The following is a 24,246-nucleotide window of genomic DNA, read 5'->3' on the forward strand; positions in this document are numbered from 1 at the left end:
CTTACTTTGTAGTTAATTTTATAATATCCTTAATAAAATGTATAAAATCCTTCACTTTAAACAGCTCTTTAAGCGGCTAACGGTTCCTCGCCTGGTTTTGGGTCGCAGTAAAGTTGGCACCAGTCAATTCCTTGTTGCTGTCAGCCTTCATCAGTCAAGATTTGGAACAGGGAGCTGTCAACTGGACATTCTGTTATTACCTATATGTCCTGATGATGATGTCTGTGTATTGTCTGTTGAAGCCCTTGTGAAAGTTTTTGCAGCCTGGTCATCCAGGTAGTGGATTGCCTCATGTGGGGGCTCTTCTCAAGATTTCTTCATTTTCTTCATGCTGAGGTTTTTGAGTTTTTCTTTGCCCTCAGGTAGGTTTTAGATCAGGGGATACTATACTGGTATTCTGTACAGCCCTTTACACTTCTTTTGATTAGGGGTTTAAAAATAAACAATATTTGACTCAACCTAGTTCTTTTTCTGTCTTCCTTTCCTCCTTTCCCCTTGGACTGTGCCCTAGTCATTATCTTGGCCAATCCTGACGATCTTGTCACATGACCATACCACTGCAATGTTCGTCTGCACCCAGTTGACAAAAAAGTTTTGTAAAATCCAATGTGCCCTTTGATCGTGTTGCACACTTTTTGTTGGTCACGTGGTCTATCTAGCTGATGCCTAGAGGTTTCCTTTAGCTTTGTATATCCATGGCCTGGATCTTCCTTTCCAATTTTGCTGTGAGAGTCCATGTCACTCAAGTGTAGGGGAAGATGGAAGTAACCAGCACTTGCATGAGTTTGATCTTTGATTCCACTGCAATGTTCTTGTTTCTTCATATAGGTTTATGTCTGGCAAGTGTGTCTGTGGTTTGAACTACCTTGGCAATGAGTTCTGGTTCTGACCCCTCTTCTGATATGACTGCTCCAAGAGAATGAAATTTAGCGGCATGTTTAAGAGGGGATACCTTGGGGGATGTTGGTCTCTACTTGTTTTTTTTCCTGCACTTTCTGGTTTGATGCGATTGACTAGATTTATGAGTGACTGTTCTTCTCCTGCCAGTCAGTCATGGACCCCGCTGAGGGTGGTGCGTAAGCAGAAAGCAGAAGCAATAATGAAAGCAACAATGGAACATTTATTCGGTCCAGGTTTGGTACACAAATGAGACAGAAAAACCGAGGCAAAAGTATATTGATGACTACAAATGTTCGTCAGGCAGAATTCGTGGTCAGGAAAGGAGGCAAGGGTTCCGTGCACTGTAAGTGGTGATATTACGAATGGATCTGGAGTCACAAGTCATGGCCCACACAAAGGGAGCGTGGTTAAATGGAGCCTGTATCGAGGTCCGAAGGAAAACGAGGCCCGTTTTTAGCGCTCACGTGACTGACTCGCGTCGTGATTTGCGCTTAATAAAACCCAGGAGGAGTCCCCCATATCACTGCCTGACGTGAGTCTTGAATCATTGCTGCGTTACTTCGACTACTTGAGAATTAAAACACCCAAAAGGACTCCACCAGTTTGGGAGAATTTCGAACAGATTTTTCCCAACAAGTTATAAACAGACATGTATAATTAGGCTAAGCTTAGGTCTCTATATTTATACACATACACTTTGTGTGTGTGTGGGGGGGTGGGTTAGTCACACACACACTATAATATAATAATTCATTATATAATATATGTGGATACAAATGTCACAGATTTTCTTCCTCAATAAAAATCAATAAAATGCACAATTCTCTCTATGAAATGTGTGTCCCAGTTACACAAGCACATCAAGTTACTGAAAGTACAACTGACAAAAACTGTATACGGACAAATCTTCCATTATTTTGTGCACATATTTACTGGTTTGTTGAACATCTGCATACCTGTCAACCTCCACGGCTCCATGCCCGTACAAAGTGTCGTATTTTCCCGTACAAAATACAAAATAATCGTACACTTTCTTTTTTTTCCTGAATGATGCATGATGGGAAATACCCAGGCGGCAGACGGATGTGATTGACAAATTTGCGTTTTTCCGTACAGATTTCCTTGTACGTCGTACTCGTCTTAAAATGCATAAAAAACGTACTTTGTACGGCAAAACCATACAGGTTGACAGGTATGCTAATATGATCAAGTGTTCTGCTAATGGGTAAACATTTTATCTATATGCAATCATTGAACCATATATCTGGTCATTTCAGGGACCCTAATGAGGATAAGCAGCTCAGAAAACGGATACATTATTATTATTAGAGTGTATATCAGTGGTCACCAAGCCCTTTTGAAGCTCTGAGCTACTTTTTGTTGCTGATTGGAGCAAAGGGCTACCAGATTGATCTAAATTTCTAAAATAACAACTTATTGTCATGAGCTCTCTCTCTACCGGTAACCAGCACCAATCATCTCCCTGCTCTGTCACTGTACCCTGATCTGTTCCACCTGTCAGTTCTCGTTTACCATCAGCTGTTCTGAATCTCTTGCTGCATTACAGCCTACCTTTGTCGGATCGTCTGCAAAGCCTACACCTGGAACCTGTTTGGCTTCGTTTCTAAACCTGTTTGACCCTTCTGCCTTCTCTTCTGCCCCGGTCCTCCAAACTCGTGGTGAGCGACCCCAGACCTATCTCCTCCCACTACCCCCAACGCCACTCAGCCACTGAGAAACACACAGAAACACACAGACACGGATATTCTCTCCCGTTTCCCCTATCCCTAAATAAACTTTCTTAACAAGACACAATTGTGGTCCTTGTCTGACTGATGCGTGACACTTATATTAGTACTGTTCTCTTACGATGTTATTGCCAGGAGTTGCATAGAACAGCAACTCACCCCTTGCTGTGCTGTGGGCTTACTGTTCGGTATCAGGTTGGGAAGAGCGAAGGAGAATGAATGTTTGGTGAATGTGAGTGTGTTCGTGACTATAGCCACCTACCACAAGTGGAGTATGGCATTGGTATATGGATGGATGGGCGGATGATTTCACTATTTTTGGGGGGATTTTCTTTTTTAAAATCACTATTCATCATCATCATAATATGATTATCATTAATGCAATTAGTATGTATTTAACGCACCCAAAAACTAGAATCAGTGATAGTATCAGAAAGTTAACGGCAAGGTAAACCATTAAGAAACTTTTTTCTAGTTGAATGGACTATTTTTTTTTTCATAATGAAGCATTACCTATCAATTGATGCTTTATTCAGAAGGAACAGCTATTAACTTTATCTAAAGTCAAACTAAATTGTATTTGTCGATTTCTCAAATGTACTTGACATACCAGAAATGAAATTTCCGTTTCCCACTCTATGGGAGAATTTCGCTGTAACCTGCAACCGAACTTTGATTATTTTTCGGGCTGAAAAAAAAATGCTTCCTCAAATTCAGTACGAGCAAAAAATTTGGCTTTTTTCTTTCTTTCTGTGCAACCCACAGTCCGATACCGGTCCGTGACCTGGTAGTTGCTAGCCACTGTGATAAGAGACAAAAGACATGTCTTTCTCTGCAACCACCAATCCCCCACCCCCTGAGCTGAATGCAATTTATTGTCTTTGTTGGGTCACACTGAGCACGTGCAGAAGACACATGTGTACGTGCGACATGGCATGCTTGATGACATTAAAGGACCAGATCCTGTCAGGATTTCATTAGCAGCGCCAGCAGCAGCTTGATGTCAGGGAGGCAGCAGAAAACACATGCTGATAAGCGAGTTAATTTTGAATGAATCTGTGCTTTGGCCGCGGCTCTGCGGACCATCAAGCTTGACCTCGTCTACTACCGCTGCAGGCTAAAAAACAACAAAATTAGCAACAGAAACTGTGTTAGGCAAGGTGTGCTTTCTGTTCTTCAACAATCTGCAAATCCCTTGCTTTCAACATGGAAAGTCTGAGATTTACAAGGAATTTTACTGTATTTTTTTGTGTCTTTAGGAGAGGTTGAGCTCACAATTTTGCAACTACAGTATTGCTTAAACCTTTTTTATGGACTCAAACTTCACCTAAATCAGTGTGTTTCAACCAGCGTGCAGGGGAAAACTAGTAAACAGTGAGACCTCATATAGTGTGCCACAGAGAATTCCCAAAAAGTATCTTTGCCAAAAAAGAACAAAAACAAAACTTGAAATTGCTCAATATTGCTGCTTCCTCTGCACGACGGCTGAGTGGTTAATGTGTCTGTGCCACAGTTCTGAAGTCATGGGATCAAATCAAGCTACCAGCCTTCCTGTGCGGAGTTTGCATGTTCTCCCCGTGTTTGAGTGGGTTTTCTTCCGGGCACTCCAGTTTCCTCCCACATTCCAAAAATATGCATGTCAGGTTAATTGGCCAGTCCAAATTGTACTTTGGTGTGAATAGGCAAGTGAGTTGTCTGTCCCTGTGTGCCCTGAGACTGACTGGCAACCAGGTCAGGGTGTCCCCTGCCCACTGCCTGAAGACGGTTGGGATGGGCTCTAGCACCCCTGCGACCCTACCGAGGATAAGCAGTGCAGATAATAGATGGATGGATGGATGTTGTTTTCTTCCAGTGATCAGCTGAGTGACTGTATCAATCATCAAATTAGCAGGTGGTAGCAGATTCCTTTTTTCTTTGTCTTTTATACAGTATACTACTTAACTGCTCATGAGTTAGTTCAAGATTCACGGATCCCTTCTTCATCTTCCCCTCACTCATCAATAAAACACCGTTTGATTTAAACCCTTCCAATCTCTGCCTGCCCCTTTTCCTTTTTTTCTATTTTAAACCTTGGCTTCAGACTTTGATGTTAAATTCGGAGAGAATTGACGTTGAACCCAAACAAAAGTGCAATGTATTTCATTGCATATTGAATCAAGGCCCTTAATGGCAAGGGGAATGGGGGGCATATTTTTGCAACTACAGAGATCACATATACAAACAAATACAATCCACACATGTAATTAATGCATGTCTTTTTTATTATTATTTTTATTTTAAACACACATATAGACAAAACGATTTTGCTGGAGGAATAGTACAATTGATGTATAGAATTCATCATTTATTGTATAATCATGCAAAGCCACAGTAATAAAAAAGGTTGATACACTTAATATGTTTTTATTATCCTTTTGATTATTTTTTGTTTTTGTTTTGCAAAACCTTGAAATTACAGCTCCATGCAAAGAATAATGCGAATGTTTTTTTTATTTAATATTTTTAGTTTTCCAAGATACATTCACTTCCAATTAATGCCAGCAGTTCATTAGTTCTATAACAAAACCCCCAAAATAAAGAAGATTTATGACAAGTTCCAATTATTTTCATTTAAAAGTAAAGTGATTTCCCTCTTTCTAATTCCAGTTTGTAAAGGTATCAGCTAAACCTTGAAGGCTTTACGGATTTCTGTCGTCTTCAAAAATTGTTCAGTAACATTGTCATGACTTAAGGCTGCTGCATGCAACTCCTGCTTTTCCCAGAAGTAGCCCGCTTTGGACCTTGTTAACATGTTCTTCCCGTTTTGCTTCCCGTCTAGGCTCCACCAGCTATCCGCCCACTATCAGCCGTGCGAAAGCTGCTTTTTTCTTTCTTGTCGGCCTGGCTCAAATCCAGGATCAGCTGGGAGTGGAGGAAACGTCGGTATGAGTCTTTCTCCATCAGGAGGTAGATCCTCCTCTGTGCTTCATCAAAACACGAAGGAGTGGCGCCTGTCACATTCCGACGTGTTTCCTCTCTGGTAGTAGCATCCAAGTTGACCTACAAGACACGGAAAATAAAACTAAGGGAAGGAAAAAACATGTATTTTCAGACGGAGGTCAAAATGTCATTGCTTATTACTTCATATGGAGAGTCTTCTGCTATGTATTGATGGTAGATAAACATTGCTTTATTTTCCAATTCGCAAGCTGGTGAGTTCTTGAAGTCCTCGCATGCGAGCCAGAAGTCCAAGTTCTCTTGGCTGAACTCCGACCTCAGGAAGATGCTGAACACGGTACGACCAACTATAAGCAATATCAAAGAAATAATGCTCAAGTCAGTACATGTAGCAGATGCAGAGCCATACAGAAAATCATTATTCTGTGTTTTTTGTGCTTCTGAAAAAAGCTAAATTACCATAACCAGTCCCCAAAATATTTTAAGGGAAACTGTCATATTTGACCACTAAATGTCAAACACAAACGAGTGCTAAAAAGCACATGGAAGAATACAAACCACAGAGACTCAAAGTGACCAAAACCTGTATTTTTGTAATTATTTTGTGCATCCTTTCGCAAGGTTTTTGTTTTTTAGTGGTACCTGTAGCAGCAAGATGGAAGACAATTTTTTTTTAAATACTTCTTGATTTTTAATGTATAAAGTTTTTTTACCAGTAGGAGGTGGTTAATATCACGGTCTTTTTAAAGGAGAGCTAAGCACCTGAATAACATTTTAGTGTCAGAACCAGGACAGGAAGCAGGAAGCAGAACCCACTTGCGTAACGTTACTCACAGTTTATTGGGGAGAAGAGAAAGGAGCGCACACTCGATCCGGAGATCGTTGGTCACGGGGAGTGGATTGCTCGGAACGCGGATTTGGTCAAAATCAAACAGATCGTGGCGAGAGCAAAACAGGAGCAAAACACAGGAAAAAAAACTGAGATTTACAGGGCTTGGAAAAACTAGAGCAAAAACACAGGAAAAACGGAGCTTCTCAGGGCTTGACGTGTCAAAACAGAGTCTCGCAGACGCTCCGACCCAAGGCGACTCACAGGACAGCGTTTAAGTAGTGACAGGGAGCAATCTGTCAACGACTTTCAGCAGGTGTCCATGGGCGGGGCCAATTGGGAGCCCTGGCAATCATGACAGAAGTTGGTGCCACACAGCGGGGGCCAATTGGGGGCCATGGCAACAGTGACATTTGGAGCTTTGCCCGTTCTTACACTCACAGGATATGTGTCCGGGCGGCATGGCAGCTCAGTTGTTAGAGGCCCAGTTCGGCACGCACGGGGAGAACATGCAAACTCCACACGGGGTTGCTGCGGTAGCCTCTGCGCCATGGGGCTTTGCGCTAACCACTCAGCCATTGCGCTGCTAGAGTCAGGCAATATTCAATAGAAAAATAATTTTAAAAGATAAAAAACTTTGCAAAACAATTTTGAGGATGAAAGTATGTTTTTGACCCAAAATTGGTTCTGAAACATTTGCCTAATAATTTGTCTGTGTTAATACCTGTTTACTGGGCTGTAAAAAGAAACCATATATGACACCTCAGCAGTTTTGCAGTGCACTCTGGGTTTTGTAGTATTACCTCACTAATAGCGCCAGAAAAAAACTTCATCTAATTGAATTTACATCTTGTTTCGGTGCATTTTTTAATAGAAACAAAGGTGGGAAAAAAGGTAAAGACAAAGAAGAAAAAGAGAGGAATAGAAGGTGATGAGTAAGAAGAAGTTGAAGAAGAAGAGGAAGAAGGAGAAGAAAACGAAGTTGTGGGTGATATCAAGTTCGGTATAATGATCCCAGATCAGCAATGTGCGCCCTCCAAACCGTAGCTTTGCCATGGGCCATTTTTTTTTTAATTATTATTATTATTATAAAATTGATGAGCTACAATTTAGACCTGGTAAAAGCTTGTCAAGTGCATGTTTAATTATCAGCCACCAAATCACAGAAAACATTTATAAAAGTGGTTTCCCAAAGATGAAAAAAATATTCATAAGCCCTGTTAATGTGTTTATCAAGTCACAATTACATTCTTCATTCAAATCAAAATGGAGGTCGTGTGTCTGAGCACAGCAGTGGTCTGGAAAAGACGTCATGACCTCCAATTTCAGTGATTGTGTTCATGGGAGAAGAAGGTCATATCTCGGTTGCTCAACCTCAGGCCGTTGCTCTTCTCACAGACACACAAGTACATACACACAAACCCATTCACACAATAGTTTTTAGCACGGGCGACAAATTCCCAAGGGATCGGCCGCCAGTGCCTTGCGACACGTAGACCATAAGCCAAGCATGAGAATGTGATTTTGGTTTTGCTACCAAGTCCTCCACATAATTTATTTTCACTCTAGACCCCAGAAACTTGACTGATTCAAAATCTTACTCACTACAGTCGTCCCTCGTTTATCGCAGAGGGGTTAGGTTTCAAAGTTAACACGTGATGGGCCATAAAGTAGTTACCTTTATTACAATTATTATACAATTAAATGCTCTTGTACATGGAAAACAAAATCCAAAACCCTTTGTCGAGAACCGGCTTCTTTGGCTCGGCTCACCAAAAGGAAACGGCTCTTTCGGGTCCTAAACGGCTCTTCGGGTTGTTTTTGCTTCTTTAATCCCAACATGACCAAATATTATGTAAAATTATGCACAAAATGACTTAAAAGAAGGGGGGAATAGAACAAAAAAGAAAAAAAATACCAAAATGAAAAAGTAGTAAAAAGCTGAGAAAAAAAGAAACAAGAGGAAGAGAAAAAAAAGAAGGAAAAATTTAGAAAAAAAGCCAGAAAAAAAGAAAAGAAATAAATGTAGGAAAAAAGTAAAGAGAGAACAAAAAGAAAAAAGTAACAGCTCGGAAAAAATAAACACAATGAGATTTTTTTTAAAGGAATTTTAAAAAAAGTAGAAAAAAACACGGAAAAAATAAGAAAAAGTTTGTGTTGCATTCAAATAATTTCCAATTATATCAAGTGAATCTTGTTGCCAACATTGTACTTCCACTAAAAAATGTGATTAAGTAGAGTTCTGTATCTTACAACCGACTAAATAAGCCCCCAAAAATGTTAATATTATGCGACAAAATATATCAGGAAATAAAAAGAAATGGATATCTTGTCAAAGAATTGTAAGAACAAACGACGTTTGTCGGCGTACAAACTTTGCAATAGTACAGGAGTCAATTCATTCAAAAGAGAAAAATAATTTTGCATTGCCGGAAACTCAGCAAAATGTAACGTGATGTCAAGTTTTGGACATGTTTGATAATGATTTAGTTGCCACACTTAGGATTGCTGTTGCTCACTGTTGTTTCAACCTTTGCTCACCGACTTTGTGTGAACGCTCAGACCCGTGGAAAATCAGAGGGAACATTGCGCTCAAACATTTGTTAAAAAAAAATAAAGTACAAGTACAAATAATTGCTCTATAATAAAAAGGGGAGAATGTTTAGCCCAGGGGTGTCCAAACCTTACAGAAAGCGGGGCAGATTTAGTAATGCTATTCTTTAAACAGTCTTTAATGAATACAACCACCGGTAAAGGTTTACAGTGCTTGTTGAGTGTCCCGACTTTCTAGCTTGCCTTTGTCGGATTTTCATTTTACTCGCAGGGTCTTGTGAAAACGTGCTGCTCTGCTGTTAAGATAGTTTTTCAGCTTTTGCAGCGTCCGTTTACCACTAAGCTTTTAAAGTCAGCGTGTTTTCATCTTTCTGTGCCTCTTGATATACTACTGGTATAAAATAGTAACCTTTTATATATATATATATATATATATATATATATTTTTTTTTTTTTTTTTTTTTTAATTTATATATATTTATATTTATATATATATATATATATATATATATATACCCTGCGACTGGCCGGCAACCAGTTCAGGGTGTCCCCTGCCCACTGCCCGGAGATGGCTGGGATGGGCTCCAGCACCCCTGCGACCCTACTGAGGATAAGTGGTATATATAGTATATATGCTTCGAGTGACATGGCCGCTTTCTGGTGTCCCATTTCATCTGAAGGGACGAAAGTTGGTCATGCTTTCGCATAATACCAACTTAGGTGCCGAGGTGACCTTACTTGTTTGGGTGTTTGGGCAATTGGGTTGGCCATGGTCCAAAAATGTTTGTGTGTGTTTTTTTGCTATTTTTTCCCTTTTATTTTCTTTGTTATTTTATGTGTTTGTCTTGCTGTCGGTCACCCCTCTTGAGGGATATGACCAAAGTAGATAGATAGATAGATAGATAGATAGATAGATAGATAGATAGATAGATAGATAGATAGATAGATAGATAGATAGATAGATAGATAGATAGATAGATAGATAGATAGATAGATAGATAGATAGATAGATAGATAGATAGATAGATAGATAGATAGATAGATAGATAGATAGATAGATAGATAGATAGATAGATAGATAGATAGATAGAATATATATATATATATATATATATATATATATATATATATATATATATATATATATATATATATATATATATATATATATATATAGATATATATGTATGTTTGTATGTATGTATGTATGTATGTATGTATGTACCGGAGCCATATCCCCCTAGTAGAAGGTGGCAAGAGTCAGGAACACGTTCATATTTCTGACTCTTTCTGGGAGATTGATAGCGAGGAGGGGATTCGCAGCCCCCTCGCTCAACCCAACTGAGGTGATGAGGTGACCAAACCCCCCAATTCCAACGCCTAATGCCGAGCGCCAAGAAGGGAGGCAATGAGTACCAACGTTGTAAGTCTTAGGTACGACTCGGCCGAGGCCTGAACCAGCGACCTCCCAGTCTCGGGGCGGGCGCCCTTCCCCCAAGGCCACCAATCAGAAATGAAGAATGCAATGCGCGATGTAAATACAAGAAGTAGAAAAACCGTGAATAGTGAACCGGGGTTTAGCAAGGGATTTCTGTATACCATATTCTAGGGTAGGAGATGAAAGGTTTAATTGCATATTAACAAACTTACTTTGACTGTTCAGTACAAAGCTGAGCGATTCCTTCCATTTCTCCACATCAGCAGGAGTTGGCCTGCTAAAATAATGATTTCACTGTTAAAATAAAAGACAAACATAACAGTTTTCTAAATTTAAAAAGATTGCGGGTGTGACATGTCCAGACTGGAATACTATCTTTGAATGTCCTCCTTTGTTTTTAAATGTAACATTAGCGCAGGAAATCAATGAGTCTAAAATCAATAATTGCTCTAAGCGTGATAATAGCCCACTAGCCTGACTCAAACCAACAGATCAATCCCGCAATCTATACAGATATGTCATCGACAAAGTTGTTATCCTAGGTGTCCATCAAAAATTGAAACAGTCTTCTGGAGAAATATGAATGACGAAAGATCATTAGGTTTAAAAAAAAAAGACCAACCAACCGTCTTAAATTATATTATTAAAAAATATTAATTAAGGAGGCCAAACAAGTATGTGCTTACTCAGGATTTCATAACAATTTGTCAACAACAGGACTGCGTCAATCTTGTTCAATCGATTTGAGCGGCTCAAATTGTAATGCCCCGTGCTAATGAGCCCGTCTGTTTCTTTCATTTGGTATCTTTACTCAAAAACCTTCACCTGAAGTAGTGGTAAAGATTTTTTTAGATTCTCGTTTTCCACTGATCATATAAAAGACGAATAGTCACCTTTTTGCAGCATTGTGCTTCTTTTCTTCAGTTGGCTTGGGGTCCACTTCTTGGGACTCTTGCTTCTGGAGCAAGAAGCTTATTTTGTGTTTGATGTCTTTGGCGCTGAAGACAGAATAAATAGGATGGATTAAAAATAATATATGGAATACATTTGTCCTTAAGGATATTTCATTGGATCCCCAACAATGAAAGCTAAATAGCGATCCATCAAAACAATCTCCATAAACAGAAAAACAAGAAAAAGGGAACATATATTGTGAAATGAAACCTTACTTACCTTTTCAGGCATGTTGCAGGAAGTGTGGCCAGCCCTTTGCACATGACAAATTCGAATAGATTCTCAGATTTTCTCTTGAGGCACTGTTTCTTGCACCGATTGTCAGTTGAATGCAGCAGGCTGAATTTGTCTCCACCCTGAGGAGAGGACAGAAAGACAATAATCGAAACGGCCAGAGAGATAGCAGAAGGGGAGGGGGCGGCTGTTTTGGGATGGATGGGTTGTTGTGGCAGTGCAGAAAAAAAATATGGACCTTACAAAGCTGATTTGCTTCAATCGTCAAGACTTTTGTTCTTGACAATCAGGTTTTGTTTTTCAGAATAGGGATGGGGTATTATCAATTTTCTGCATCCCAAACCTTTTTAGCATTGTTATGATTTAGGTTATTTACATGTGTTTCGCAAGAAATGTAATGTGCCTCAAATAAATTAATAAAACGAAACAAATTTAAATCCTAGTAAAAACCTTACTAATAGTTAAGTGCAGCTGCAGCATGTTTGCAAACCATAGAACTTGGCAACTTTTTCTTATTTTAAACAACAAATTTGACATTCAGGGATTTATTGACCATTAGTATGATTTTATAATGTAGAATACATAAAGGCACAGAGAGAGAGACAGAAAGAGAGTGAGAGAGAGGGATTCACAACTGCAATTAAGTGACTTATTACAAGTTTGTGAACTAAATTTTACCAAACATTGTCATATGTATGGTTTTAGACTGTGACTATTAATGTACCTATTAGTGTCTGATTTTGGTTTTCAAACATTGCGCAGCATTTACCTACTAAGAATTTTGTAATTTGAGGTGAAGCAAAAAAATAAATCTCAAAAAGGTTCTCCATCCACCCCTAAACTTCAGTGTGTTTTTCTTTGTTGCAATTTTATATTACATTAAATACCTTATTTATTTTGTTGTAACGTATGTACTCATCCCAAAAATAGCTAAAGAGGGCAGCACGGCAGAGCAATGGGTTCAAATCCAGCTACCATGTTTCCTGTGCGGAGTTTGCATGTTCTCCCCGTCCTTGCATGGGTTTCCTCCAGGCACTCCAGTTTCCTTCCAAATGTCCTTGTCCAAATTGTCCCTAGGTAAGAATGAGCATGTGAGTTGGTGTCCCTGTGTGCCCTGCGACCAGGTGGCAACCGGTCCCTTGCACACTGCCAGAAGATAGCTAGGATGGGTTCCAGCACCCCCTACTGGGGATAAGCGGTGCAGATAATGGATGGATGGATGGATGGATGGATGAATAGCTAATGTGCATCATCCGTACTCACTTCAAGTTGCTTGAGACATAGTGCGACTTTCCTTGAATTTAAAAAAAAAAAAAAAAGACAAAACATGCATTCCTTTAAGAGCACCATAGTCAGGTTGAAATAACTTTTCTCCTCTCTTTTGTTTTCAGTTTTACAGCTGGTAAGAATAAGCAGTTTGGGCAAGTCTGGAAGTATTTAAAGATAAATTCCGGTCAAGGGAACTCTGCTTGTGTGCGTTTTCAGTAAAGGCAGATCAAACTAATAAACCCGGTACTATTTCTGGCTTTGCTCTAATGACCCATAAAGGGAAGATGATGATGTTTGATCAGAGGACGAAGAAGCAGACGTCTTTTGGAGGCCTCTTCGGCAAGCGAGTCACAGAAAGCGTAATGCCTCGTGACGTGCCTACGTGTGAAAGCTCATGCGTGCTGCAGGTTCAGATACCGATCAAACTGATGTGAAGGGGCGGTGTCGATGATGGACGAGAGAATCAGCGTGAGGAGGTTTTGTGGTTGTGTGCAAATCAAGCGACATTGTCGCGAGCAGGGAGTCTTTTCTTCTTTTGATGAAATTTACACACAGAGAGCATGTTTTAAAATAATGGACTATAATCCTGGCAATCTTCTCATCTATTATAGTCAGTGGTCAGCACAGGTCCCGGGCCGCACAGAAAGAAAAACAAGATTGCCTTATTTTTTGCTTATAACCTATTTATTCGTGAATCACAGTTCACGGATCCCTTAACCTCGAGGTCTGTAGGGGCACCACTTTGTGTGATGTGTCTTGGGCCAGTACAGCCTGGCGACGCCCATCTGTACGCGCAATAATTTCTCTCAAAAAACCTCAAAGTTTTGGTGCACGTTATACCCACATCTTTTTACAGTGGTATATCACTGTAACTGAGAAATTATTGATCGGTTGACAAATATCGCTGACCTCATTTGCTCAGCATTTGATAAACGGGAATCGATCCCGGATTGCTGCGGTGAGAGCACCTAATCCTAATTATTAGGCTGTGAGGATTGTAGCTAAAAAGGAAAAGGCATTGGATTTTACCTGATCATCACACTATTTTCACAGTGCCAGGTTGTACATTGTTGTAATCGAGCAATATAGGATAGAGTTCAGACAAAACAACGCTGTACAATGTGGCACAGTGAGGAAGTATAGTGTAATGATGAGATAAAATCTACTTTTCCTATGTTGTCTAGATCCCTAGTGGTTTACTGGTTACACAGTGGATTTGGTCTTATTATTATTATGACCATTATAATGATCATAATTGTTATTGTTATTATAACTGGGCCGGACCACGAGAATATAGTTGGACGTTAAACTGGTCTGTGGTACAGAAAAGGCTGCTGATCTCTGATTTATTACTCTATAATATTTTCAAAAGAACAATTCAGTTAGAATTTGGTAATTCCAAGAAAAACACATGACCGTTTTGAGAGAATGTTTTTGAATTGTCAAATTTGTTGCATAGCATTCGTTCATTCAAGGATTTACTTGTTTTGATGTCGTATTTTTTTGGTTTTCCTTGTTTTTTGTTTTTGACAGAAAATAGGGCACTCCAAAATGTCTATGTCCACTGTTAACCTAGTTCAACTTGCTTTCTGTCATGTCAGATAAAAAGAAAATAAGCAAACATTGAGGCACTCTAAAGCAGCTAACTTCAGTGGAATTGTGTATTATATAGCGCCTCCAAGTAATAAAAAAATAATAATAGAAAAACATATTGATTTGAATAATAAGAATAATATTAATAGGTCAAGAAATGTGTAGTTATTTTACATATATTGAGGCTCTCTGGATAATCCGTAATCATGCTGCAAAGACTACCACGAAAACCAAAAACTGTGTGAAAGGCTAGGCAAAAATTACAAGAAAATGGTGCGTTTTAGTCACTTTTGGGCTCAGTATTTTGTATTCGTCCTTGTGCTTTGTAGAACCTGTTCACTACACAATACAGTAACATCTAGTTGTCAGATATGAGATCAAGATATATGTGAGCTAACTGCGCTTCCAAATTGTACCTGATGCAAAGAGGCGGGGAGGGAGTTCATGTATTTGGCCCCATTATGCCACGCCCCCGAAATATCAGAAATACTCAATTCTAACAAAACTATGGGGCACTGTGGATTATTTGATTAGAAGAGCTGCACCATCTTTTCTTTCTGACATTAAACAGCTAATACTTTCTCAAGATTTTCAAGATGGACAGGTTTTCCAATTTTTTTTAATATGTGACCCTTTTTTCACCAACTGCCAATGTCCAAGAGGCCAATCGGGGAAAACGTAAGATTTCCTAAAGGGCCAGCTCATGTCAAGGGCGATGTTGGGCTGGCTGAATGAGAAAAAATATTTTAAAATCTATCTGTCACTTGCACTATCCATCCCTACTCATGCATTTATTCTCTAATCAGACATTCAGCGCAACAGATGAGGTGAGTTTTACCAATTCTCCGCTTCCAAATTTGAAGTTGGTTTGAGAAAAAAAATAAACAAAAGATGAAAAATTAAATGAAAACTGTGGGGAAAAAGCAGGTCCTCTCACAATATAAGCTCCTCACAGATGCCTACCATGTCATTTGGCTGGCATACAAGTTCCTGTTGAGCCTATCCTGTTCTCATGTTGCAAGTGAGCAGAGCTTCTCTGCTTTAAATATTAGAAAACTGGGCTGGAAAGCTGACTATCTCAGGAACTTTTGGAGGTCTTCATGCTGCTATACACGGAAAATGAAATTCTCATGTATATAGACCAGCGGTTTCAAACTAAATTTACTTGGGGGCCAACAGAGCTAGGGTCCGATAGGGTTTTCCACAAAAAAATCATTAATAGATTACACTATATGTGTGGCCCCTTCAAAAAAAAATTTTTATTCTCCTCGTGCTAAAGTTTTTGAGTTTGTCCCAGCCCTCATGCAGGTTTAAGATCAGGGGACGCTGTAATTGTCGTCTGTACAGCCCTTTGAGAATTAAGGGCTATACAAATAAACATAACTTGTTCTCAAATATTGTTTTTTTTTTAAGTCCCTACACAAAATAAGGAACTACGAACAAAAATACTAAAAACTAATATCAAAATAAATCAGTCTCTCAGTAATAATTATACTCATAATCTGCTCGAGCTGCACTTTAAGAGACAATGTGTATTATTCAGTACCTCCCGGTGGTAAAAAAAATATATTAATAATTGGAAAGAAAATGCTAGGATTATCATATAAATGTGCAGTTTTTTTAATAGTCGTTGGTCGAGAATTTTTTTATGTACAAGAGCCTCACCTAGAGGGAGATAACATTGTCTTCCATTTTGCTGCTACAGGTACCCGTAAAAAAACAAAAACCTGGTGAAAGGCCGGGGAAAAGAAGAGAAGAAAAATGGTGCTTTATGCTAACTTTGACTCTTTGTAGTTTGTATTCATACTTATGATTTTTCAGCACTTATTTGTGGTTGCACTACACAACCCAGTGACATCTAGTGGTCAAAAAATTAATTTCAAATGACATACTGTACATAGGCAGGGAAGATGTTAGGTTTCGAGCTTTGAGGGTGCTGTGCACCCGGAGTGTCTTTCTGGTTAAAAACATTTTTTACTAGGTAAATATGTTTTCATCTATTTCTGAATCTTTAGATAGTTTTCCTTTGAATTAAAATTGTAAAGTGTTTTCTGTTAACCTATCCATATACTGTATTTTTGAATTTCTTTACTAAGAACTCGCTGCTGTACCATTCATTCAAATTCCTCATCTATGGCTAAGAGGGCTGGCTTTGGGTAGAAAACTCCCGGGCTAAATAAGGGGCCCAACTAACTGCCCTACATTTTTTTTTTTAATTTTTTTTTTTTTTTTTGCTTTATTGAACAATTGCATATACATTACCATACAAACATCTTACCACAGCGTTGCATAAACAGTACATTCAAACTGTTCAACAAACCCAAATACCAATAAAGAAAAAGATAAAAAAATAAAACAGTAAAATAAAACAGGCCAGTGGGGAAACATAATGTTGCATAAAAATGCCAAAATGTTTGCAAATACTATTTGTTTTAATGGCCTTCTGGTTCTGGGAAAGTTTTTTGATATCGTATCATGTTTCACTTCACATTGGGAGGCAAAGAAGGAAATGTTTCTACTGGTGAATTTGCATTTGTGAATGCCTAACTTCCCTACATATACGTGATGGCTGCAAGCACTTCTTTCATATAGTTTTAGCGCCATCCTCAGTTCGTTTAAGGAAAGAGCAGCATTTCTACTCCCCGTCTAGTGAATTTGTAGTATTCTCCAAACCATTAACAAAAAAACTCTTTTCAACATAACACACATACATGCCAGTCCAGTATGAAATACTGAACAAGACCTTTACCTTATTTTCTTACAGTTGTTTTAGTTTAGGTGGATGATTGCGCAAGTTTCAAAGGTTATCAAAATTCCACGTGGGTGTGCAGACTGGAAAAGCTATTTGTGCTCTAGACAAGGGGTATCAAACTCATTTTAACTCCGGCCACGCGATAGAACAAACATTTTCTTGGGGACCGGACTAGTAGATTAGAAAGAAATAAGAGAAAAAGAGGGAGAGAAAAGTAGAGGGTGGGAGATAGAGAAAGAGAGAAAAGGGGTGTGTATGAGAAACAAAAGAGATACATAGAGAAATGGAGAGAGAGGGGAAAAGAAAGCGAGACAAAGAAATAAATCTAAAGAGAAATAGAAAGAGAGAAGTAGAGGAGAGAAAAGAGTAGGGGGGAAGAGAGAAGGGGAACAAAGGAAGAGAAAAAGAGAAACAGAGAGTGAAAGCTCGTGAGATAGAGAGTGAGAGTGAGAGTGAGAGTGAGAGTGAGAGTGAGAGTGAGAGTGAGAGTGAAAGTGAGAGTGAGAGTGAGAGTGAGAGAGAGAGAGAGAGAGAGAGAGAAATACAAGTACAGCGTTTGTGAGAGGCACCTTGGCTTTGGCAACATCAAGTGGACAAAGTTCACCCTGCAGCCCGTTTTTCTCTTGCGCTTCTCTCAGCGTTGTCTCGAGGGCCGGATTCAATCCCTTAGCGGGCTTGATCCCGCCCGCGGGCTGCCTGCTTGACACCACTGCTCTAGACATTTTCAATCACAAGAATAAAGTTTAATGTCCCAATTTGGTCTCAAGCTCCCTTCTAACAAGTGAGACCTTAACCCAGTTTTGGGCATATACCCGAATCGTGTCCTTGCCTTTAAAGTCACCTTAAAATTGTTTGCAGAGGCACAACAAATATATAAACGTATTTGACTCAAATATTCTGAGAATGTGTCGTTCTCCGTTTTGAGATGTTTATTGATCGGATTTCCTTTTTTTTCTGGAATACAAACCTGTGTGTATGTACAAGGTAAAGTCATAAATCCTATGCGCCTCGCAGTGTTTGTCTTACATAAGCGAACTTGTTAGTCTTTGCTAGGCTGTACTCGAACGTTCAAATTGAACGTTGGTTGAGGGTGAGAGTCTTTACTTGTCCTCCCCCACAGTGCAAAAACTACAGATTTGTATTATACAAATACAGTCATACCTCTATATACTGTACAAGAAGCTCGAAATTTGAGAATTTCGAAAAATATGAAATGTAGTTGGAACAAAAATATTGCTCCACATATAATGAAAAATCCATTTCTAGAAGCTACGACTAGACTTTTCACGGCTCGAGACGGGCTCATGGGTTATGTTGCAACTCTTTTTAGCTTTCAGTAACATTTTGAAGGGTGGCAGAGACAAAGCTCCTTGGATATTTTTTTCTTCAAAAGACCTTAAAAAAATGCAGTGGTACCTCTACTTACGAATGTCTCTGCATACGAAAGTTCAAGGTTACGAAGTACCTGAACAGGATGATATTGCTTCTAGTTATGAAGATTGCCTCTGGTTACGAAGTCAAAAATACGGTACAGTATTTGCCACTCCCAGAGTTTCCCAAACTCGCATTTGCTTTAAATCTGCCTGGCAACCAGTGCACATGCGTGCTCCCAGCATGCTCTCTGTGTCACCATCACAGTTCAGGGTTCACAGACAAGGAGGAGGAGGGGTTTTGGCAAGATAGGGGGGAGGAAGATGCATCATTCATTCCATCAGCCCAAAATCAAGACATTGTTGCAAAATTTCACAAGGTCTTGAAATTTGTAGAAAGGAATCACCTACGTCTTACTTGCGCATTTTCAACCGATTGTCAAAAGCCAGCAAAAGCAGACGTTATTAGAATAAACGTGAGGAAAAAAGGTAAATGAATATTTTTATTTATTATTCTATTGATTATGATTTAATTTCTTTTTACATTTTGACCTCGTCTCGCCTTTCTTGGATCACCGTGCACCTCTTTAGATTATTATATCAGGAAAATGGATAACCTGAAAGTTTAATCCTTTACCCTAATTTTAATGTTAAACCCTTACTATAGATAGTAGCTCAAAAGGTTAACAGCTCGTAGCAGTTTTTTAGTTGTGGGCTCAATTGCAAGTTGTGGCTGTACAATTTTTGGAATTAGTTTTTTTTTTTTTGGCGCAATCAAAACCTTAACCATAGTATTTCTATCCCCTTGAATTGGGATACTACACACAACCCGGTGTGTGTAATTTTGTCATTCTGTCAAATGAAGGATGCTTGGAATGTGACAAAGAAAAGAACTAGCAAGGAACCAAGGGGAAGGAATACTAATAAAGGTTGGAGGACAATAGAGAGAGCCACAAAAAAATAACTTGGGTGCAGGATTATGACAGTGTCAATAACATTGTGGTTTCATATGTACACATATAAGCCAAATTAAGTTTTTGTAACGTAAGCCCCGCGACAAACAAGGCTTCACTGTGTACATTATAGGTGGGTAATGAACAGCCCCTGATAGCAGGTTGTTGCCTTGCATGGCTGACGCTGCTATCGGTTAGTAAGAGGGAAAAGTGTGAAGTACATTGTAAAGCGCTTTGGGAGGTCTCCATTGACTTGAAAAGCACTACATACTGTAAATGCAGATTTACATACATTACAATTACATTTTGTGCCTTTCGTTTTTGTTTATCGTGCAGTAATCAAATATTAAAACATTTTTTGTTTCATGTTCTGATGCTCTTTTATGATTTTTTTTGTATCATACTTTTCTTTTGCTGGGCTCGGAAATGATTAGCGCATTAACATTCAAAATGTGTCTTTACTCACAAAGTTTTCAGGTTACGAAGCTACTTCCAGCAATTTAAATTCGTAAGCAAAAGAAAGTGACGAAACCAAATAGGAAACAGGAAATAAATATTGTGCTGTTAAATGTACTGTTCATAACTTTCATGGACAGAATTTCTAGACACGGCCTTGGTGGGGAGGGAGGCAGGTTTGGGGGCCTCATCATCGCATGTCTGCTTTTTGCAGATGATGTGGTGCTGCTACCTTTCTTGGGCCATGATCTTTAGTTCTCATTGGAGCGATTCGCAGCCGAGTGTGAAACGACCGGGATGAAGATCAGCACCTCCAAGTCCGAGACAATGGTACTTAGCCGAAAAAGGGTGGCATGATCCTTCCGGGTTAAGGATGAGATCCTACCCCAAATGAGGGTAAGATGGAGCGGAGATGGACAGACAGATCAGTGCAGCATCTGCCATCATGCGGACCCTGTACCGGTCTGTCGTGGTGAAGAGGGTGATGAGTCGAAAGGCAAAGCTCTCAATTTACCCGTCAATCTATGTTCCTACCCTCACCTATGGTCATGAACTGTGGGTCATGGCCACAAGAACACGACCGCAGGTACGAGTGATGGATATGAGTTTCCTATGCAGGGTGGCTCGGCTCTCCCTTAGGGCCCGGTCACACAGCCGTTTGCGTCTGTATCGCGGGTAAAATTTTGCGGGTTTTTTTTGCCCGTGGTTGCCCGCGATGGAAAATGCGCAAAATTGGCCAACCCGCTGTTCATCGGTGGTATGCCCGCAAAACAGACGCCGGCGACTGTTCCGCTTCCTCATCGCGTCATTTCCGCGTCATTTTCTCGTGTGGACCACGGGTATAAAAGCTGCCGAGCCGGCGTTATGCCGAGAAATGCATCCTTGCCGAGATTACTCGCTACTACAACCACTTTTACCTCGTTTTATCTCACTTTTATATCACTTTTAGGGAATTTAATGGCGAACATATAACCAAAACCACTTCGTCTTGCATTTGTTGGGAATGTAATACAACTTAAACCATTCCGTCTTTGTATTTGTTGTGAATGTAATCGAACGGTAATGCACGCCGTATACAAATCACTTTTGAGCAGGTAACATGTTTATTTTTCCTTTTTCTATTCAAATCGCTCGTATTGAAACTGTTATGCTCTCTACCGTAAAGCTTATTTCTGCATAATAAGCTTTACGGTAGAGTGCATAACAGTTCTCAAAAGTGATTTATATACGGTGTGCATTACCGTTCGATTACGTTCACAACAAAAACAAAGACGGAATGGTTTAAGTTGTATTACATTCCCAACAAATGCAAGACGAAGTGGATTTGGTTATATGTTCGCCATTACATTCCCTAAAAGTGATATAAAAGTGAGATAAAACGAGCTAAAAGTGGTTGTAGTAGCGAGGGGATGCAAATCTCGAAAGGGATGCATTTCTCGGCATAACACCGGGCTGTAGAAATCATAACCGCTCAAGACACAGTCCAGTGAAGATCAAGATTTCAAGCTATGGCACCGAAGAAGCCAATATGTTATTATTGTGATAGTTTTTCATTTTTATTTTATTATCTTGTTATGAAATGAAAATAAATGTCAAGAAATAAAAATGGATTAAGACGAGGTCACTACGGTGACGGAGATCCATGTTCACCCCTTGACGTTTCGAGCACAACTGACGTGTGCTCGGCAAATCGCGCTGTATATACGCGGAGAAAGGCGTTTGACCGTCACACGCGTAACACACTAATTTCACATAATAACACAGCGATACAGGCGCAGAACATGCTATGACCGTGCTCCACCCACGATTACCCGCTGAAATTTCGCGTCCTACCCACGTGTAACCACGCCCTGGCCGCGGCCATAGCACGTCGTTCCGCGTCATTACCTCGTTTGTACCACGTGTGCCGCCCGCGGTTAACACGTGGTCTAAAGTTTTGAGCAGCGCAAAACTTTTTCGCGCGGCCAACCGCGTGTGAATTTCCGACCGCGAGTAAAGCACTGCTGTATCTCGTCTATATGGCGATCTCAAAGCGTCCAACAGCGTCTGCTTCACGAGCAGAAATTTCTGGCCGTGATTCAGCCTCGATACGCCCGTGAAAGGCTGTGTGACCGGGCCCTAAAGTTTTGCGCTGCCAACCGCGTGTGAATTTCCGACCGCGTGTAAAGCACTGCCGTCTCTCGTCTGTATGGCGATCTCGAAGCGTTCAATAGCGTCCGCTTCACAGGCAGAAATTTCTGGCCGTGATTCAGCCTCGATACAGACGCAAACGGCTGTGTGACCGGGCCCTTAGAAAAAAGGTGAGAAGCTTAGTCATCCAACTCTGTGTAGAGCCACTGCTCCTCTGCATTGAGAGGAGTCAGTTGAGGTGGCTCAGGCCGCGACCAAACCCTGGATAAGCAGAAGATAATGGATGGATGGATGTTTATTTAAAGTTACAGTAATTTTAATTTTAAGTGTAGGAGCTTTAGTATCGTAAACTGTCTCGTCTCCGCCACTAATCCCCCACCCTCCCTCTCCCGCACCGCACATGCACATCTTGTATGGCTGTCAGTACACAAACAGATGGTAGACCCAAACGCGCAATATTTTCACACCAAGCTTTATTCACGGAAGCAGGGCAGTCGGGATAACGGGGCTTGGATCAAGGAAACGATACAGGATATGGGAAAAACGGGATTGATACCGGATACTGGATACAGGATGACGGGGCTTGGATCAGGGATCGATACAGGGTATAAGATACGGGATACAGGGTATAGGATAGGGATGGATAACGAGCGGGATACCGGACAGGACGGGACAGACGGGATCGATACCGGATACAGGATGATGGGACTAGGATCAGGGATCGATACAGGATACGGGACATATGGGATCAGTAACGAGCAGGATACAGGACAGGACAGAAGAGATCGATACCGGATACAGGATGATGGGGCTTGGTTTAGGGATCGATACAGGACACGGGACAGATGGGATCGATACCGGATACAGGATACAGGATAGTTCGGGAACAGAAGGGGAACCAGAGTCAAAATGCTTGCCTTGCAAGTGCACAGGTTTATTGACGGACTGACAAGGACTGAATGAGAGCACTGAGTTTAAATAGGAGGGGGACCAATCAGGCAACAAGCAGCAACTAGTTAGGGCTAATTTGAATGCTTTGGGGAGGTCGGGGACAGACCAACTCTTTTTTTAATATTTCATAATGGGAAAGTTATTGCACAAGCAATCCTGGAATGAGTAAAACTTGAATGAAAAGGTACCAAGAGGTATGTTGTTTATAATGTACTTTTTTATAGTTAAGGAGTCACCAACAGTTTCGAAGCCAAAAGCTTCTTCTTTGTTACTGATTAAAGGAAGGGACAAGAGTACTTTCAGAACACATCTGTAGTCTTGGTAAGCCATGTTCTTGTAAGATATGCATTATAACAACAATAAAGAAACCATTATACACATTTGATAATATAAAGTTAGAGTCTAGAAAAATACTTTAATGCTACATTGCAAAAAGGCCGAATTGACTTTGCTCCACTTTCATCAAAAAATATTCAAAAGGGAATCATCGGTTTGATTTTGAGTGTGAAAGGTGGATTACCTAGATTTTGACCCCCAATTGGTTGACAACCGGTCCAAGGTTTACGTTGTATCCTCCCACCCGAAGTTAAATGAGATCAGCGTATCCTTGTTGCACGCATATGGTACGTGGACACACATATGAGGTGAAAGGTCTGTCAATGCCCATTCCCCCACTTTTTCTTTAGTGCATTCTTCATCAGCATGGATTCTATCAAGTCCTTCCATCATGGCGACTGCTTGTTTCACTCTGTGCCAAATTTCAGAGCAATGGATCCCTCTCCATTTAGCTAGGATTCGACAGTGTTATCTAACAACCTTTCAGCTGCTCTCAGCAATCTGCAATATCAGCATAGCAAAACATGAACAGAAGTTAGTGCTAGACTTGCCAAACGTTTCTCTATTTAATCGATCATAACATGCCATGGCTGAATTTTGACTGACAGAGTAGAATTTCAATTTTTACAGACCATTACCAAATCTGGGGTTCTCTTGTTCTTTGCTGGCTATTGAATTCCATGAGTAAATCATGATTTGGTACTCACCTCGTGTCCCTCGTTTGTCCTCAGAGGCGATAAGCACTCTTATGCAAGTTTTGAGGTTCTTTGATCAATATCCCTAACGGGTCAATCAGCCTGTCAACCCCTGATTCGATTGTATGTTTTGAGAGGGTGTGCAATG

The 24,246-nt window shown here is 40.2% G+C and overlaps 1 protein-coding gene across 4 annotated transcripts in view; it reads right to left on the bottom strand.

Moving 5' to 3' along the window:
* Positions 1–4,891: 4,891 nt before the first annotated feature.
* LOC148355034 (regulator of G protein signaling 4-like) overlaps positions 4,892–24,246 on the bottom strand; it is a 171,650-nt gene continuing 152,295 nt past the window's right edge. The window contains exons 1-7 of one of the 4 annotated variants that reach the window (XM_088350347.1): positions 24,111–24,220; positions 12,569–12,666; positions 11,579–11,715; positions 11,299–11,403; positions 10,618–10,679; positions 5,769–5,932; positions 4,892–5,687 (exon numbers count right to left, since the gene is read on the bottom strand). In XM_088350347.1, coding sequence (XP_088206473.1) covers positions 5,463–5,687; positions 5,769–5,932; positions 10,618–10,679; positions 11,299–11,403; positions 11,579–11,715; positions 12,569–12,571 — 696 coding nt within the window. In that variant the 5' untranslated portion in view covers positions 12,572–12,666; positions 24,111–24,220 and the 3' untranslated portion in view covers positions 4,892–5,462. Of the gene's footprint in view, positions 5,688–5,768; positions 5,933–10,617; positions 10,683–11,298; positions 11,404–11,578; positions 11,716–12,480; positions 12,667–24,110; positions 24,221–24,246 lie in introns of those variants that run through there. The other 3 variants (XM_088350345.1, XM_088350348.1, XM_088350346.1) reach the window with 3 other exon arrangements.

Source organism: Urocampus carinirostris, chromosome 12 (assembly GCF_059441175.1).
Source record: "Urocampus carinirostris isolate Australia breed hairy pipefish chromosome 12, RoL_Ucar_1.0, whole genome shotgun sequence".
Taxonomy (NCBI): Eukaryota; Metazoa; Chordata; class Actinopteri; order Syngnathiformes; family Syngnathidae; genus Urocampus; species Urocampus carinirostris.